General features: G+C 51.3%; 1 protein-coding gene across 1 annotated transcript; it reads left to right on the top strand.

Moving 5' to 3' along the window:
- Window positions 1-3,094: 3,094 nt before the first annotated feature.
- On the top strand, window positions 3,095-5,701 carry Foxl2 (forkhead box L2). The gene has a single exon (XM_075967726.1). The coding sequence runs from the start codon at window positions 3,298-3,300 to the stop codon at window positions 4,417-4,419; it is 1,122 nt and encodes a 373-aa protein (XP_075823841.1). The 5' UTR covers window positions 3,095-3,297; the 3' UTR covers window positions 4,420-5,701.
- Window positions 5,702-19,556: the final 13,855 nt, after the last annotated feature.

Genomic DNA, 19,556 nt, shown 5'->3' with positions numbered 1-19,556 from the left:
CTTGCTCAAGTCTGTCCGTCTAGACGTCGGGGCTCCGGGCCCGACTAGCTGAAAGGCTGCTGCGTCGGCCACTTCCTAGCTCGGCATTTGCAGGAATTTCTCTAGCAGCACAAGGAGCTGGAGACGCTGATGGCTCCTGGAAACCCCGGCCAGAGAAACACGGAGCTCCGTCTGGCTCAGGACCATAGCCGCTGGAGGTGGGTGCAGGTCGGAGGTCACTAAGCAGCTTTGTCAGAATGAACGGGGCGAAACGCGGTGGCCCACACAACCTCTGCGAACGGGCCCAGAGGAGCAGAATCCCTCTCTTGCCAGAACGTAGGGCCCTCCCTACCCACCCTGTCTAAGGGGGTAGAGAAGTAACTCAAAGCTCACCCCACCGCTTCCTGGTGCGCCTGCTGCACCCCCCTCTCGCTGAACCGCTGAACCGCAGTGCAGACAAGCACCCCAGTCTCCGGTCCTTAGCTCTGGCTCCTTACCGCCCGCCAGACACGGCCTGGGAGGTGATCCCCACGGCGCCTGCAGTTCTGTTTCCCAGCCTTGTACACACATGAGGCACCCTTTCTCCACCTGGGATTAGGGTGCTGATCCTGCAAAGGACAGCAAGAAATCAATTCCCAGGGATGCATGGCTCCTATTTCCACTCAAAAAAAAAAAAGAAAGAAAGAAAGAAAGAAAGAAAGAGAAAAGGAAAGAAAGAAAAAGGCCCATAGAGACTCTGTCCTACACCCGCAACACACACACACACACACACACACACACACACTCACACACTCCTTAAAGACTGAAAAGGGAGCCGACAGAGGAATTTGGGGAAGTGATGACACACACAACAATGCTGTCACACCTGGCTGCTGAGGAGCTGAGCAGCGGAAATGGAGCCGTTTGAGGGGGTGGGGAGAGAAGGACCCAGGGTCAGCTTGGGTGGTCAAAAAGAGAAAAAAGAAAAGAAAGAAGAAAAAGAAATGGGGGGGGTGAAGTTACCACCTCCAGAATGGGACCAGAGCCAGATGTTTTGCCCCTGCCCAAACCAACCAGACTCATCATGCCTACCCTAGCTGGACGCGCCTGATGTTGAGGAAGAAGACAAACACCTGCAGGCCTGCTCAGATAGCAGTCGGATTTTGAAGAAGTGCTGTTTGCCCCTTGTGTACTCCAGACTGGACTGCGAGAGATAGCCTAGAAAAACATCCAAGCCATTTGGGGATATTTTCAGTAAGGGCTGGAAGTAGGTATCTCCCAGGGAAATCAAGAGGACTCCAGCTCCCGCTCACCCCAGCGGTTAGGCCAGGTTTGCCCTGTTGACCTATCTGGAGACATCTTCAAGATGCTGGATTCCAGAGGCGTGCACCTACCCAACCACACACACAGAGACACACACCCTGTCCTCCTTTCCCTTCATCTCAAAGTGGAGAGCACACAATGTAGACAGGCGTCTGCGGATTCTGGAGCCACTGGCCACTGCAGGCTCTCGGGATTCTGGAGAATTCTTGAAGACCAAGCAGCCTGAGAGAAAGAAGTAAAAACAGACACTGAGCTAGCCACCTAGACATGCCAATCATCCATACACCTTCAGACCACGACCCTTCACAAAGTGTCTGGGCACTCTGCGTGCAGCACCCAGGAGTTTGAAGATTTCAAACACCAGCCTCTCTAAGCTTCGAGACTGTGGGCGTGCGTTAAGGCTGAGTTAAACAGCACACCTGATTTTGGGCCGGCACAGATTTCATCTGAGTTCTTTTCTATTCTTGCAGGTGTAACTGGTTACCCACCAGACTTCTGTTATCTTGACAAAACCTTTAGAGAAAGAACATCAAAACTACTGCCCACCATGACTGAGATGTAAGCAAGTGCCTCCCCAGCCTGTTGCTTTTCTTTTGAGTCAATAGAAACAGAATTACCGAAGCTGGGAGGGGAGGAGGCAGGTAAAGATTGTGGGGGTGGGGAAGAAAGGAAAGAAGTTGTTACATCCACGAGCCATGTTTAATCTGGTACTTGATTCCCACACCTCACTAACGAGCAGATACAACTCTCAAACCTTGCACGTAAGCATACCTGTGTTTCCGAACAGCTCATTTGCAGTATTTCTTACATCACAGACCGCCCTCCCCCCGTGTGACACCTGTGCACACAACAGTCCTCAAAGTCAGTCCCTCAGCAACATCCTCGTCGTCGGTGTCCAAGCCGGAGTACAGGGAACGCTAGTTGGTCTTTAAAACACACATCCAACTCGTGGGATTGCAAGGAAAATTCCGAGGAGAAACCTGGTGCCTACATCCACCCGCAGCACAGGGAGAAAAGCAAAGAATCGATGCAAGCTGTACTCCTGGGTGCCTCTTCCCAGCGATCCTCTCCCCATCCCCAGTCCGACCCAGAGAGCTCGAGGGACAGAGCAGGCCAAAACTTCTGCCTTCCGTGACACGAGCTTTGGGCTGGTTTACCTCCAGCAGCCGCAAAGTTCTACCACTCCACCCCGGTCCGGCCCCTCGCCATCTCGCCCCTCCCTAAGCCTCAAGCGAAAAGTCTAGCCCCAGCACAGCCCCAAGCAGAGAGCAAGGGAGTTGTTTTCTGTCACCTGAACGCTGCCAGGAGGCTTGGATCACTCCTCCTCTCTGGGGACTTTGTTCCCGGGACACTGGCAGGGTGCAGCGAGCCCTCGTCCGGACCTTCCGTGAAGCAAACACCCGCAGATTTCAAGGACTCATGAGTGCGTGAGTCCGGCGGGGTCTCCTAAACTCCCAAGGCCCGGGGCAGGCCGGTCCAAGTTGTGCCGGCCGTTTAAAAAAAAAAGAGAGAGAGAGACTTGGAGATGAACTCGCCCGTGCGCTGCTGGCTGCCCCACTATAGGGGCGAAGGCCCCTGACGCAAGCGGAACTCTGCGGAGCCCATACGAATCAGAACGGAGCAAGGCTCCTGGCGCACTAGGGACTCCAGGAGGCAGCTGCGCCAGAGACGCGGGTCGCGCCTCGGGAAACCGGGTGGTGGGGGAGGGGAAAGCTCCACCAAGAAAACCCACCGAGGCGGGGACTGGCCTGGGCGGGGAGGGGCGGCGGGGCCGAAGCCCCTCGCTGTTGGGCAGACTCCCGATGGCCAGAGGCTGACTTCCACTCCCGCCGACCGCTCCCCGGGGAGGAAAGAGGAGGGAGAGAGCGATAGCAGCGCGAGGCCTCCGGTTCCCGCAGCCTGCAGAAGTTGGAAGCTCAGCCGCGAGCGCTCACTCCTGCGCCCGCCTGCAAGGCGAGCCTGCGCCCGGAGAGCACAGCCCCGGGACGGCCCGGCCGAGGAGCTCCGGCTTTTGTCATGATGGCCAGCTACCCCGAGCCCGAGGACGCCACGGGGGCCCTGCTGGCCCCGGAGAACGGGCGCACAGTCAAAGAGCCCGAGGCGCCGCCGCCGAGTCCGGGTAAAGGCGGCGGGACAGCACCCGAGAAGCCGGACCCCGCGCAGAAGCCCCCGTACTCGTACGTGGCTCTCATCGCCATGGCGATCCGCGAGAGCGCCGAGAAGAGGCTCACCCTGTCGGGCATCTACCAGTACATCATCGCCAAGTTCCCGTTCTACGAGAAGAACAAGAAGGGTTGGCAGAATAGCATCCGCCACAACCTCAGCCTCAACGAGTGCTTCATCAAGGTGCCGCGCGAGGGCGGCGGCGAGCGCAAGGGCAACTACTGGACGCTCGACCCGGCTTGCGAGGACATGTTCGAGAAGGGCAACTACCGGCGCCGCCGCCGTATGAAGAGGCCCTTCCGGCCGCCACCAGCGCACTTCCAGCCGGGAAAGGGGCTCTTCGGGTCCGGAGGAGCGGCGGGTGGCTGCGGCGTAGCGGGAGCGGGGGCGGATGGCTATGGCTACCTGGCGCCGCCCAAGTACCTGCAATCGGGTTTCCTCAACAACTCCTGGCCCCTGCCGCAGCCGCCCTCGCCCATGCCCTATGCCTCCTGCCAGATGGCTGCGGCCGCTGCAGCAGCTGCGGCAGCCGCTGCAGCAGCCGGCCCGGGCAGCCCCGGTGCAGCAGCGGTGGTCAAGGGGCTGGCTGGCCCCGCCGCTTCTTACGGGCCGTACTCGCGTGTGCAGAGCATGGCGCTGCCGCCCGGCGTCGTGAACTCCTACAACGGTCTGGGAGGCCCTCCCGCCGCGCCCCCACCGCCGCCACCGCACCCCCACCCGCACCCTCACGCACACCATCTGCACGCCGCCTCCGCACCCCCGCCAGCTCCGCCACACCACGGGGCTGCCGCGCCACCCCCGGGTCAGCTCAGCCCCGCCAGTCCGGCCACCGCTGCACCCCCGGCCCCAGCGCCCACCAGCGCGCCGGGCCTGCAGTTCGCCTGCGCCCGGCAACCCGAGCTCGCCATGATGCATTGCTCTTACTGGGACCACGACAGCAAGACGGGAGCACTGCACTCGCGCCTGGATCTCTGAGTGGCACCGTGTGCGGGAGCGGCCCCGGAGTGAAGCCGAGCTCGGGTCGCAGCCGCAGCAGCCAGCCGGACAGCACACACTCCGGGACAGCCTTTTGAGCCAGAGCCCTCGAGCCTTCTGCGCGTCCTCGTTCTGCCCCGCTCCTGCGACTCCGCTTTGTCGCCTCCGCTGTTCCTCCGGTGTTCTTCCCCACCGGGCCTCTGCCTTCGTGCCCTCCTGACCGGAGGCCGCCCTCTCCGCGCTTTCCGCAGGCCTCCGCTCCTCCCGGAGTCCCGGAGTCACCGCAGGGAGTGTGTCTCTGGCCTAGCTGCGGCCGCGCTGACCTCTTGGCCTTCTCTTTCCAGGTCGGTGGACCTGCGCTCGACTTTCTCCACCCCACAACCGCTGCGCTGTCTGTGTCTAGAAGCGCTGGGCTGCTGGGGTAGCAGGACCCACGCTGCCGGAGAAAGGAAAGAACGTGCCTCGTCGCTCCGCGATCCCTCCTGGAACTGATCAGAAGCCGCTTGCAGAGGGGCCCTCTGGGCGGGGCGGAGGTTGAGCCCCAGGCTGGAGCAGGGACTGCCTCGTTCCGAGGCCTGTGATCCGGTTCACATCCCCTCGCCTAAAGAGGCCGCCGTGCCTCCGCTCTTCAGCGCACTGCTTCGGGTACCTCCTTGCCAGGATGGCTGGCTAACGTCTTGCTAAAAAGATCGGTGAGGTTTTTAAAATATATTTTTAAAAAATACCTTTTTAAGGGGAAAAAAGAGAGAGAGAATAAAACTTTCATCGGGAAAAACAGTGAAGTGTTATGGCCTTTGCTGAAACCAAACAACAAAATCAAAAGCTTTAGTTTCTTCATTGTCCCTGCTGGGAGATTTGTGTAGAATTCCTGTAGTCACTTCAGAAGGCTGCGCTGAGAGCCAGGAGAAAATAACTAGCTAAAAGAAGGGTTCCACTACAAATCGGGAGTTTTCTCTCTATTTTTAAAAATAAATTCAAAACAAATTTTCCCGGATCTTCCTATTCTAGCCCGTGATGCCAGAAGATCTCTCGCTGCCTGGCTGGGCCACACTTCGGGGATGACACTTCCCTCCCTAGTTTTTGTTTTTCAAACTCCTTGCTTCTTCCACCTTTGGAAGGAGAAATGTGAAACCGGCCAAGGCCGGCCCACACGGGCTTGTGACCCCAGCCAGCTAGCCCGAAATTTCGAGACCTGGTGGTTGAGTAATGTCTTTCGGGGACCAAATTTTCTAGAGGGAACTAGAGCACTTTTGCTGTATTTGTATGTGTGTGCGCGCGTCCCTTGTCAATTCCCAAATAAATTTTTTGTTTTTTCTTTTAACACGGACTTGCACTGTTTCTTTTCCGCCGTAGTTCAGCAGCTAGCTAGCTCAAAGAGCGAGCTCTTCAGCCAAACTGTGGCCTTTCAAAAAATGACACAAACAAGGGTTGAGAGCAACCAGCATGGCAGTCGCTTAGGACTCTCACTACTGTGCCACTGCTTTGTTTTCTGGAGATCGGTTTTCTGTGTTGCGGCTGTTTAACACCGGCGAAATTACCGGCCCTTCACTAGAGGCTACTGTAGGCATGGCTTGTTCTATTTTTTTGTGCCCGTGTAAGTTTATATTTTGCCTCTTATATAATTGTACTAGGTGTATACATGGTGTTCTTATTACTATCCTCATATTACTAAGGGTTTTTTAGTCAAATATATAACATTTTGTAGGAGTTTTTTTTTTTCATATAAAATCCCGATTTCAGAAACACGTTGCAAGCTTCAAACTTTTCTACAATATACTAACTGATTTGCTGTACTGTTGTTTTTAACAATCGACATTCATTTGTCATGAAATAAGAGTAGAAAGTTTGGTACTTTTCCGGAAGTTGAGTGCACTATTACTACAGAGATGAACTTTTGTTTGTTTTTTTTTCTTTACTGAGCTCATGAAATAACGAATTAAGATCCATGTTTTCATTAAGATACAAAAGGTGTTTGACCTGGTGGCAGTCTAAATCTCTCCGGCTGATTAGAGGTAGCTGGCTTTCAGTTTTCAGATGGGGTGGCAGTTATTGGATCTCTTACAGTGGCTGGGAGCTGATACAGCGAGGACTAGATCCCATGCTCAGCCACGCATCTTACACCTCCCTTTCTCTCTCCTTTTATAAGAGACCGGTCTGGAGAAATAAGCTGGGAGCAGCAGTGAGCTTGGGGGATGAGTTTACAGGAACCCACATCCCCTAACTGAAGATCTAACCTTGGGAATGTCAGGGTAGTATCTGGATGGTATGTTTCTGGGATCAAGGGGAAGTCATTCCCACTCCAAATGCCCTCTCCTCCCCCAAATGTCTCAGAAGACGGATCCAGGGTGGTAGAGAAGGTTCTGTGGATTCTCAAAGGTAGAGACTAAAGCCTGTCCAACCATTGGGGGCAGACTGAAAGTAGAAACTCCATTGTTGCAGAGGGAAGCCGCAAAGTTCGATGGGGCCTGAGGCTGCTCTGTAGCTGTCTGATGGGGGGGGGGGTCCCAGACTAAGACAGCATGCTGTGTGCTTCTCCACAATTTCTGTATCGAGTGTGTGTCCTACGGATAGTTGTGTAGTCTGTGCCTGATGTAAATGTGTTTATAGTGTCTGTTATTTAACAGTGATAGGGTAGGAGGTGTGTGTTTATATATCATTCACCTGCAAAGAGGGAGAATGGCATACTTAGGACACTGTAATAACCGAATGACCAACATTAGAGAGTGCTTACTAGACCGTAGTGTGTGCTGCATGCATTCCTCATGCTTATGTAAGTAGTTGTGCTCTGGGTGTGTATTTCTGGCTTGCTGAACGACAACAAAGTATGTACACCCTTCACTTCATCTGGCAGAGGCTCCCTGTTCTGGGACTAGTTGTTAGCACCCCTTCAAACTGCTATCCAGAGCAGAAAACGGGGGACAGCTTCCGAGGCAGTACTCTTGGTGGACAGGTCACTGCCCACCTCCAATGAAACGGAGAAGTTGAGCAGAGCTGGGGAACATCTCTCTGCACCCAAGAACTAACCAGCAAGAGGCATTTGCCAAGTAAAGACAATTAGATGAAGGAATTACTGGGGCTTCCCGAGAGTCTACACCGTGGTTGGAGGAGGTAAGAGAAGGGAGCGCCTTCAGTGTGAATGCCTCCTGAAAGACATCTGTCTCTAATTCCAGCCCTAAGGGGTTCTCCAAAGCGCTAAAGTTTGGTCGGTTTCCCTAGTTGGGGACAATAACAGATCTTGTTTGGCTCAGATTTCCTTTCTCTCCTCTCCCTCTTTGCACTTTTGAATTTGTTAGAGAATCTGATTCAGATAACTTCCTAAATGAAAGCAAAGGCATTTAAAAGAGTTCCTGACACAACATGATTATGCTTTCCCCGTACACAGTCTGACTTGAATAGCTAGCAGCCCATGTAGGTATGTGCATATATGTTTGTAGTGTGCTCTATAAATGTGACATAAATAGAGTTTGGTGCAAATATCCTGCCAATTTTTGAAGGTTCTGGGTAATGAGTTGTTAAACATGGCGAACGATGTGTGTGTGTGTGTGTGTGTGTGTTGACAGGGAGTATATAAATATCTCCAAACCCCGTCAGAATACAGTGTCTTGTCACTTTTACTTCCAGATTCTTACAGTTACCTTTGCTTTTCCTAAAAGCCTAAAGTGGATTGGAGGAGAGAGATACAACTCTCTAATGGGACTAGGGAAACAGTTTCACCAATGCAAAAGATATACTGAGGAATTGTGCATGCGATGGGAACCTAAATAGTCATCAGTATAGTTCCACACTCCTCGCTAGGGCTTGGAGGGCTGTTTTCTCTTGGGCATCCATAGAGAGTTCTCAGCTCTATACCCCCGCTTGATGGGCAAGACGCCCAGGGTCTTTCACCTGAAGCTAGGGGCAGTTAACCTTCCATCGTTTTCTACAAGCCAAGCCTGAACAATCAGCCTTGTAGAGCCCCCTGGTGTTGGGGCAAATCCAGGCTTCGCTAGCTAGAAAGTTCTTTGGTGAAGGCTTAGAGCTTTCCTACCGCTGGCTAAAAATCTTTGCCCCCAAAAGAGGGCCCCAAGGCCAGGAAGTGATTTGATCAAACTTAAGATTCCCAAAGGGTCACCCACTTTATTTAAATAGCAGTTAACTGTGTCCTGTTGACTGTGTAATCACTGGATGGCAACCCCTCTAGAGATGCCCGTGGAACCTGTAGGAAGGCTTGAAACCAGGAACCAGATCTCCGTCATAGGACAGAATAGGGACCAGGGGCAATGAGCTGACAGGAGCAGTATTTTTGCCCTGCCGCCTGCCCCGATGATTCTTCAAACCAAGAGGGTCAGTGGCCATGTGCTTTCTGGACAGAGAGGGTTCCGGACAGTCCCAAAGGAGTGCCTGGGTCCCAGGAACCAAACTCAGACAATTGAGTACTTGAAGATCTGAAGTGGCTAGGGGCGGGTCAGTAGCCTCAGAAATCCTCAGAGGAGACTGCAGAGCAGGTGGTTCTAGCTGCCCCCTGGCTCTGTGAGTCACTCTGCAGCCCTGGGTGTGAATTGAGGCAGACCATTCAGCAGGAACTGTGAATTGTGACCCAGGTTCTGACTTGAGATGAAGCTGTGACACCTTGTTCCCAGCCCATGTTACCCCGGAGAGGTGGCTCTTGCAGGGTGAGATACAGGTAGGAGTCCGTATGCTGGGAAGAACTGGTGTGGAAGCCGGCTAGCCTGCTTTAATAACTATAACCTTGGCAGATGTTTGATTCCAGACTTCAGCTTTCTCGTCTATAGAACAGAGATCTACCAGAGTGATTACAACAGTTAAATATTCCGATTCAAAATACCTAATTTGTTGTTGACCAAGAAGGGAAGAAGGGTCAAACCTTTAATAATAACTCCGTGGAATCTCAGCTGTCACTGCCAGGCCACCACTGGGTACCCCAGGAACTCAAACAAGTCAGCACCTACCAGGGTCCAGGCACAGATGATGGTGTCTGCCTTGCCCAGTCCTTTGACATCAGGAATGAGGCACCAGTGGCATTGAACACTTGACCCCTGAGGGCACAAATGATGAACTCTTAGACAAACCCTGGAAATCTTCCTATGGTTTCCTTCAAGGCCATTGTCTCTGATATTTGAGGTTTTCCCTGAGAAAGATGCTTTTCCCATCAGAGGCCACACTCCTCACTGATGCAGGAATGTTTGGGGTTTCTTTACCCTTTTCAGAAGAGCAGAAGGTGGCCACCCACTGTGGAAGATATGGGGTGGGGGTGTTAGCCTGTGGGTAAGCCTCCCTGGGCCTTTGGGTAGAAACAGAAAGGAGCGGACAAAGGCAGAATGCGGGCTGTACTGAGAGTCAGTGGAAGACAAAACGGGCTGCAACAGAGGTAGTGCGGGACCAACTGCTGGGCAGGGGGCGGGGAATGGGTCCTGGGCCTCCAAGAACGTGGGCACCCTCTTGTGGGCAGCCTGGAAGCTAAGACCTGCAGGCTTGGACTGAAACTCTCTCCAGCTAGCCGCTCTGCACTTACTTTGGGGATGGGGAATGAAATGATTTGGCAGGCAGGTCTGAGCCTAAAGTAGTTTTCACTGTAAGGGTAGGAATCTTGGGAAGGCTGGAAAGTCCGTCCTTAGCGGGGCTGCAGCAATCCGACCCCAGGCACGAAAAGAGACCGAACTGAGACCACAGCCTGCCTAGCTATCTTTGGTAATACCACTAGCACATCAAACGATGCGTGCCTTTTCCTGGATTCTCCCCTGTGTAAAAGGAACATTGGGCGGGCAAACAAATGGGAAAAGCAGGATCCCAGGAAACGTTCATCCCTGTGGACTAGGGGGAAGAAACTTTGGCCATTTTCTTTCTTGTTGTTTGCTTCTAGAAGAGAGAAAAAAAAGGAAATTCTCCACGTATTTTTGAAAAATTTTTCCCAACTACCACTAACGACTGTTAGAGCGAGCAGAGAGTCAGGAAACCGGGCTGCTGCCCGCGGTGACACGGGGCCTTTGTCCTCTTTCCTGAAGCCCCCGCGACTGCTGACCGTGCTGAGATAAAGGCCGGGTCAGGGCCCTGTAGAATCCCTGGGGAAGGGGCAGCGGGTCGTCCCGATGGCCCCTTTCAACTCCTCTTGGAGAGCTGACAATTCCACCCCGCTGACCTCGTGGGTCTACCGAACAGGGGCCATAGCCTGCCTCGGTTCCCAAATTGTATTTGCCCTGAGAGATTTCTGCCTGTCTCCATTCTCCCAGCACTTTTATTTTCTATTTAGAGACTGGGATGGGCAAGAGCTATGCTCCCTGTGGACCTGCTTCTCATAGGAGGGAATAGTGTTAAGCCTTTGCTAGGCTTGGTTGTCCCTATCCGATTCTGTCTGGCGTCTGTGCTGCCATAACTAAGTGCTTGCTGTTCTTTGTCCCCTCCTGCTGAATTTCAAATTGTCTGTACAGTGTCTCCAGTCCTCCCAAATACTCTGCAGAGAAGGCACGAGAGAGGCTATGAGCCTAGGCTATCTACTGCTGGGATTTAGAAAGCTGAGTCTCCACAGAACTCAAACCTGTCTGAGTAATTTTTGTAACAATGACCATAGGCTCCCCAGGGTACCCTAGACACACCCAAGAGCCCTCTGCTCCGATCCCCTTTGAAGGAACAGAGGAAGGAGCAGAGCCAAGCAACGGACTGGTATGGAAATAGAGAGTTATCCTGCCACCTCGTTGAGAGCATTGTTCATTCAAGCCTTGCAGTGTCCTGAGTTTCCTCAGCTCCAAAGGACCCTAGAGCCATATACTCTCCCAAGTCACCAAGTCAGTTCTGCTTCTTCCAAGGAGAAGGAGACTTGTGGAGTCGAGGCTCCATGCAAGGCAACCAGCCCTCAGCTGAATACTTGATCCCCAGGATAGCTGTGCTTGGAGAGGTGGACAGACACAAGAAGGCGGCCCTGGGCACCCTCTACCACCTCCTTCTCGGGCTCCCTGCCCCCATTAACTAGCTCTGGGGTCTCTGTCCCCAGTGAAACTGGAGCTGCCCACCGCCAGCAGATGAGAGATAAAGGAACCCGGTGGCGCCTGAGTCGCGCTGACCTACAGACCCGGATCCGGCCTTTTCCGCACCCCAGTGCAGCACAGGAGACCCTGCTTCCCCGGAGCCATTGACCTAGCTAGGGAGAAATAGGTCGGCTGAACAATGTAGACACCCTGCCTGCAAACATAGATCTTCGGTTGGCCTGCTATGTGCAATGTGCCTGCTCTTCACAGTAGGAGGATGTCCTGTATCTGTGTCCTTGTTCAAGCATCCTTGCCAATGTGTTTATCATGTCTGCATAGAGACAAACGTGCACATTTAAAGTAGGAACGATGCGGATGCGTGTGCACACGAATGAACGATTCCAGCATCCTTCCTGTTGTCTAATGGGCAAAACGCGGGTAGTAGACAGGCCTGGCTACTCTTGAGTCACAACGAAGACTTACTCTTAAGCTTTTCCAATTTTCAAACATAACTTTCACAACAACCCTGGGAAAATCTTCTTCCCAATTTTACAGAAGGAGAAAAGAGCCACGAGTAATCAAACAGAGCCCGTTTACAACCAATCTGTGAGAGACGGAAATTAGCCAAAGCTCTTGGGATCCTGGCTGCTGCCCAAAGCTCTCCCAAGTGAGTTTGCTTAGTATTTTCCAGGGATCCCAGCTAGGTGGGCCCTTTGACAGTCTTCCTTGCCACCACAACAAGCATAAAATTTTTTTTTTCCGTTCCTTTGCAAATGCCCCTTTCCAGGTCTGGGTGACCCAAGTGCTCTTTACAGAAGAGCTCCAGGCTGGTCCAAAAGCTGGGTTTCTAAGGCAGCAACTCAGGCACGGAGAAAGGATGTTTCCCCCAGAGTCAAACTGGGCAGCTCTGCGTAGAGCCAAAGCCAGTGCAGCGAAGAAACCTGAATCCGTTTAGCTCCTGCTGTCTGGAATCCCTAACTTAAGATCCAGAGCCGACCGTGCCCATTTCGCAGCAGAGATTATTAGGAGAACAGTGAGTACCTTCAGCTCAACACCCAGAAAATGGCCAGGGAAAGGCTGGAATCCCCAGTTAGGTTTGTCTGGCCCCCTAACCCAGGTCCCTCTGCTCCCAGAGAGGATCACTTGGTTACTGATAACTAGGTGACTCCACGTTGGCGCTATCCCGCTATTAGCCTCTGACTTCCCTTGCCAAGGACGCGAAGTTTTCCCTAGCGTTCACTAACATCGTTAAGTTTCTACACGCTTATACTCTACGGCGGGGAAAACATTCTTGGTTGATGAACCTTTGCTTTCCTTCCTAAGGCAATTAGTCCTCCCTCCCAGTCCCCTTCCCCTCAAGCCCCCATTGTTGCAGAGTGAGGTTGCCCGGGGACTGTAACTGAACAGCGTCTCGCAGGGTGCCCTTGGGCCTCAGCGTCTGACTCCTACGACAAAGGTTGCTGCTCTTGGTGCTCCAAGGCCACTTTTTCTCTGCTGGGTCGGGTCATTGGAACCCAGCCCGAGATTCGGCAAGGTCGTCGTTCGGCTTCACAGCCTACAGGCTGCCCTCTGCTGGCACCAAACGACATCACCGCCAGCCACCTCCTCTGCCACTCGGGAACAGCAGCCATAAAAGAGCGCAGAAAAAGGCGTCCCTATTCTCACTCAGAACTCCAAAGTGAATGTCGCACCTTCAATTACCGGGCCCTCCATATTCACCAGCCACGGTTGCCGGGGGCTCTAGGTGGCCAAAATAGAAGTTTCGAAGTCAAGCTGGCAACTCTGTTGCTTTACGGCTGGCTTCCGCGGTATCAGGGGACGCTCAGCCCTCCCCAAGGCAACCCGGCAGCACCCGCCAAACCCTTAGCTGCAAGCCACTGGCGAACTCAAGGGACCCCAGAGAGAGCCTCAGGCTGTGCTCAGGCCTTTTATCCACCGGAGCACCGATCTGATGAAGCTCGGGCATCCTAACCCGTGCCCCCAAAAGCCTGCATCTGGCGTACTCCTAACGCCACTTGGACGTTGCCTCGGTTCTAGGCGCCTCCTAATTACTGCAAAGAATTTGTCTCCCCCAACAAATGAGCAGCGCTGCCATGACAAGGAAGGGCTTCTCTCTCTGCCCTACACCACAGGCCCTCCTCCGGGTTTGCTGACAGAACCGATTTCTGACGTCTCATCCTGGTTCTGGAAGGGCTTTGGCAGTGAGGCGGAGAATGTTCCACCGACTGCAATCCACGAATCCACGCTGCGGTGGAATCAGTAACCACACCTGTACGTTTCCAGTAGAATTCCGCACATTTTCGCTTTTCCTCTAGTTACAAAAATAACTCAAATTGAAAATAGTAGAGTATTAAGATTCTCCCCCTCCCTCCCTCCTTCCCTTCTCTCCTCCCCCGCCCCCCCCCCCCCCGTCTCTCAGTCCACCACCCTCACATCCCACCAAAATTACAGTAACCCCAGCCATCCTCTGATAAAGGTAACCACAGCTAATATCTTGGTAACGTTTCTCTTGTCATTTATTCATATGTTGTAATACAAATAAGTCCAATTCCCTAGTCAACAGACCGTAATTTCCATAGAATTTACAGGGTCTTGGTATATATGTAGCTCCGGTTGGCTTCCTGCTGCCTCGGATCCCAAATAAGAATTTTCAGTTTTGTACCCTGCTTGTCTTAAACTTTGTTTAAACGGATTTCTCCAGATCTTGTTGGAAAAAAAAATTATGCAATGATTGCTTAATAACCCATCCAATGAATGAACCACCAATTCTATTTCCTGACCAAGAGTATTTCCTTAGCCACACTCTTTGGGTCATTCAATGCACAATTAGTATTTAATCAGTAAATATTAACTCTTTTAATAATCTAATAAGGAGAGCTAGAATCCCATTCTCAGGACACATAGAATCCACCCAAATGTTTATGACCATCTTGCTCTAGATTAGAAGAGAACCTTCTAGACCCTCTGACAGCTACTTCCCTCTGCTGGAGACCCAGGGAGCCAAACTGATGGGAAGTGTGGCTTGAAAACCATCAGGAATGGGTATTGAGTTGAACAGTCATCCTACACCACTCTTAGGACCAAAGCCAGGCAAACTGAAAGCAAAACAGTATTTGTGACCTGAGTTTCTGCAAAGCCTTTTAAGAGTAGGGAGTCAAACATGCATTCAATTGACCCTCAGAAAAACTGCTTAAGTTCTCTGAACTGCTGACTACAAATTTCAATAATAGAGTCAATAATTACACCCTCAGTCTGGTCCCCATGCAAAGAAAGCTGCAACGTGTGGTAGGTACCACTTGTCTGCCTCTGTCTCCATACCAGCTACGGCTGTTGCTTCTGGCAGTAGCTATGGGCTTTGGGATCACGGCCATTGCCCTCTCCCTCAACTCCTGACCTCATCACTACTGTTAAATACAAGCCCAAATTCTGGCACAAAGCCGGGCACAGGTTCTCAGGGCTCAGGCGGTTGTTTCCAATGCTCTGGTTGGGCTGCTCATGACCTACTGACAATCAGGCCTGGGCTTGGGTTGTTAAAACAGGAAAATATGCAAACCCTTCATTCACAGGGATCCGGCTATTGTTGGGTTAGAAATGATATTTTTGTTTCTAAAATAAAAAGTACATTTGCGGCCACACACACACACTTTGCTTTCATCTCTAGAGCTCAGAAGGCAATTGATCTGATTCATTTCACCAGCTCAAGTAACCAAGCTAGAAAGACCCATTTGGCTTGAATTTATATCTTATGTACTCCAAGAGGACTGAGCTTCGTTGGGTTCTGGTTTTGTCTCCACGTTAAAAGTAAGCCTTCATTGGTCTGCCAAACAAAATGCCTTCCAAAATCTATCCACCAGAGGAGATCGCATGATTAGAAAGCCACTTCCTTCTAGGAAAGAAACTCAACAAGAATTGTATTATTACTTTTTGTTGTTGTTGTTTTGAGACAGGATTTCACTATGTAGCCTTGGTTGGTCTGGAATTCATTGTGCGGATGAGGCCACTCTCAAACTCAGAGGCCTGCCTCTGTCTCCCCAAATCTTGGATTAAAGGCATGTGCTACCACATTGTGCCTCATTTTTAAAACTTTAGCTTAGACCCAGGTTTAGTGGTATATTATAATCTCAGCATGCAACAAACTCAAGCAGAAGGATCCATATATTTGAGGCCTGTCTGGGCTACATCAAGGCAGAGCAGTCTCCCTTGGCAAGACCTTGTCTTCAAAACAAACAGCAAAACCCATTTTAACCCAAACAATCTAATCCTGTAATCTCAAATTCACACACACACACACGGGGGGGGGGTGTTAAGCAGATAGATAGATAGATAGATAGATAGATAGATAGATAGATAGATAGATGGACAAATAGATAATGTTGGAGAAGAAGTCTCACTTTGTAACCCAGACTGGCCTGAAACTTGCTACATGACCATTCTAGCCTTAAACGCATGGCATTTTTGCACCTTAGTCTCCTGAATATTGTTATGAGAGGCATGAGCCACCCTACCCAACTGGCTGAGCAAGGTCAGGAGCTGGTCCTGTCAACTGCAACTGTTGTTGAGGAAAAGGGTCTGATTTTGAGCCCTTCCAGAAGTGAAGATCAGTTAGCATTCATTAGGAAGCAGGCAAGCAGACATTCCCTAGCCTATTATTATGGTTAGTCTGGAACCAATCCAATCATTTACATGCTGTGGTGGTTTGAATGAGAGTGGCTCTCATAAGTTCATATGTTTGAATACTTGGTCCCCAGTTGGTGGAACTGTTGAGGAAGGATTAGGAGGTGTGGTCTTATTGGAGGAGGTGTGTCACTGGGGAGGAGCTTTGAGGTTTCAAAAGTCCATGCCATTCCCAGTGTATCTCCTCTGCCTCCAGTTGTAGATCCGCTGCTGCTTCCAACCTCCAGTCTCCACGCCTTCACTCTACCATCACAGACTCTAGCCCTCCAAAACCATAAGCTCAATTAAATGCTTTCATTTTGTAGGTTGCCTTGATCATGGCGCCTTATCACACCAATAAAAAGAAACCAACACACTGGTTCAAGAGTTTCTGATCCTAACTGGTACCTAAAAGTATGTAGGTGGCTTTAAAAATGACTCTTTCCAGGCTCCACATGTAGGGAGTGGCCAGGACACTTGAGATTTTTTTTAAGTAACCATGCTGGTTCCAACACAGAGCTGAGGTTGAGTCCTGTGGCAAAAGTCAGATGCAGACCAATAAGTCAATTTAGCCATTCCCTAATAACATGGACTCAAAGTAACCAAAATTAAGAGGAAACTTATTAAAAGATGGTGTTTGGGAGGTGGAGAGATGGGTCAGAGGGTAAGAGCACTGATTGCTCTTCCAGAGGCTCCAGTTTTGAGTCCCAGCCCCACATGGCAGTTCATAACTGGCTGTAACCCCAGTTTCAGGGGGTCTAATGCCTCCTTGAGTGCCAGGCACACACAATAGTGCACAGTCTAGAAGCAGGCAAAACATAGACATAAAAAAATGAAATATATATTTTAAATTGGTTCGTATATAGCTTATTTTCACCTAGAGACTAGCATCTTTATCTAAATTTCAAATGCCATGATTATTCAACTTTGACATTATATAAATCTCTTAAATGTTGTGTTAACTTCCTAAAGAAACTTGCTTTTCTGTAGATCTCAGGAATAATATTCCATTATCCCTTCCTGGGATTTTTGTCAGGGCAAAGCTCTCCAAATTAGACAGTATTGGCCTCGCTTGCCTCCATCCCCAGTCCCAAACTTTAGGATGCTCACAAAAGTCTCTAACCCATCTATCCCCCTGCCTTCAGGCCATAGGGGAGACTAGACCCCTTTCAAGTTGGGAAATAATGACCCAAACTTGCTCTAGTCCATGGTGTGCTGGATGAACTTCACTCTGCCTTGTTAGTTTTGTTTCCACCCTGGTAGTTTTCCCAGAGCATTCAATCAACCAGCAGATATGTCAAACATGTCTAGGCGCATGGGTCCAATATAAAAGAGAAGTAGCATCTCAGAGACGTGTCCCTGGCAGAGGCGCCTGAGCTACCACTCTAGAGCACATGAAAGGGGTGTCCTTTTCTCAACCCCCAGAGAGCAAAGGAGAGCAGAGGAGAAGCGTTATGGGGAACGCAGAAAGGGGAGCCACCCCAGAGACCCCACAACTCAGACATTGCCAAGCTTTTGGAAACCCAATCAGATTCCCAGGAGCCAGGCATAGCTCCAATTTGTCACCTCGGCAAGAATTGCTGCTCTTCAGCTTGCTGCCAGCCCCCTACACCCCCAACCTTGTCCCCAAACTGTTTCTGCCTGGAGTTACTGTGGCCCAGGCAGGGTAACACAGGGCCTGGAACATTCCTAGACCATGTGCAACGGGAGCAAAAAAACCCTCATCAGGAGAAGTTGCCGGGAGATCTTACCCGGTTTATTCCTCTGTTTTCAAAGGGGTTTGGTAGCTGCACACACACACCATTAGCATGCGTTCAGGGACGAGTCTCACTGGGTTCAGTCTTTATCAGGGACCAATGAGTCAAAGTGTGTTCAGCCGCTGGTGTGTGTGTGTGTGTGTGTGTGTGTGTGTGTGTGAGAGAGAGAGAGAGAGAGAGAGAGAGAGAGAGAGAGAGGGGGGGGGGGGAAGGAGACAGACACACAGAGAATGGGTTGGTTAGGGGACAGACCCAAAAGCCAAGTTGCTCACCTGTTCCCACCTGACAAATGGCTCTCAAAGTGGTATCACAGGCCCAATTACCTGGAAAGCACATATTGGGGGCTCCAACCTCACCACACCTATAGAACCAGAAATTCTAGGGGTGACGCCCCCCCTTCAAACTTCACCTGGTCCCTCTGAGGAGCCTTTGCACAAAACTTGAAGACCACTGGTCTGAAGGTGACTTGGGGTCGCTCTGGTCTGCTCCAGCTCTGAGAGCAGCGCGCCTGCCCAGAATCGCAGGTCGTCAGGCCCCTGGGCCGCCGGCGGAGACTGGCGGGGAGGAATGACGGCCGTGAGATTCCGCCCTGACTGATTTTGTTCCATTCCAGGAGGAATAATTTGTTTCGTATTGGAATCAAAGCTCCTCTCGCGGTTCGTGCGTTTTATCTCGGCCGCTCTCGGGCCCCGTGGGAAGGGGCTTGGCCGCTGCGCGCCGGCTGCTTCCCATTAGGCCCAGCATGGTCCCCATTACGGGCCCGACTCCGTGCGGAGCCTGTCCCTGCTAACTGGACGCAGCTGACCCGCCTCTGCGCGGCGACACCCAGGACCCGCCCCTCCCCTCCAGGTTACAGAAGGCCCCACAGGGGAGAGGAAATGTGTGACTGCTAGGACAGTTCGAAGGGGCTCCCTTCCGACCAGACGCTGTCCGTTCCCCAAAGGGCAGCAGAGACACCTGTCCCGAGTGTGGAAGCGAGTTCACAGGCCTCCTGGCTTTAGGTCTGAGCCTGGCCAACGTGGCACTTAAGGAGGAAGGGATAGCAGGGGCCCCTAAATCGGGAGAGAAAAGTGCCCCTCTTTCACCTGTGCACAAAAGTTGGAGCTCCCACACAGACTCTGTAGTGGCATTCTTCTTGAGTGGCATCCGGTTCACGAATCGCGTCGAACACCAGTGAAGAGAGAGAAAAGCCACACCCAGTTCCCTGCCTTAACATCCCTGGCAGGCTTGGGGACAGCCCCAGAACCCACCGTGAAGCCAGTGAATTGCCACTTGGTTTGGGCAAACCAAAGAGCTGTGACTTCCACAGTCTGGCTCCCAGAGAGCCAACGGGTCTGCCTTGGAGACCTGCCTGGGATGGGAGAGACAGCTAATTCTACAGCTACAACCACAAGAGAAAAGACCAGAGCCCCAAAGTCACACATGTTCTGATCGAATTTTACACTTATTTTCTTTGATTTCATTAACTTTTTATTACAAAACAATATTGTAGTAAATCATGGCAATTTATAAATAGGATGGGAAAGCGACAATCTTCTAAAGTCTGACCACTAATAAAGTCATTAATGTATCCATTTTTCCATGCTGCTACGCTGTTCTTAACCATTTAACAGTTGTAGATTGTTCAACTATGCAAATGCAACCTAATTTATTTAGCTCCCCCACTAAGGAGGCTACCAAGTTTTCTCATGTAAAAAGAAAATGTGGCAGTGGGAATTTTGATTGTTTCTTTTCCTTAAATTGTTAAGAAGTTCACAGTGCATTTTTA

Source organism: Microtus pennsylvanicus, chromosome 3 (genome assembly GCF_037038515.1).
Source record: "Microtus pennsylvanicus isolate mMicPen1 chromosome 3, mMicPen1.hap1, whole genome shotgun sequence".
NCBI lineage: Eukaryota > Metazoa > Chordata > Mammalia > Rodentia > Cricetidae > Microtus > Microtus pennsylvanicus.
This window is presented reverse-complemented; position numbering and strand designations above follow the sequence as displayed.

Bases quoted from the DNA above. Each gene is read 5' to 3' on its own strand.
- Foxl2 (XM_075967726.1), top strand. From the start codon at position 3,298: ATGATGGCCAGCTACCCCGAGCCCGAGGACGCCACGGGGGCCCTGCTG.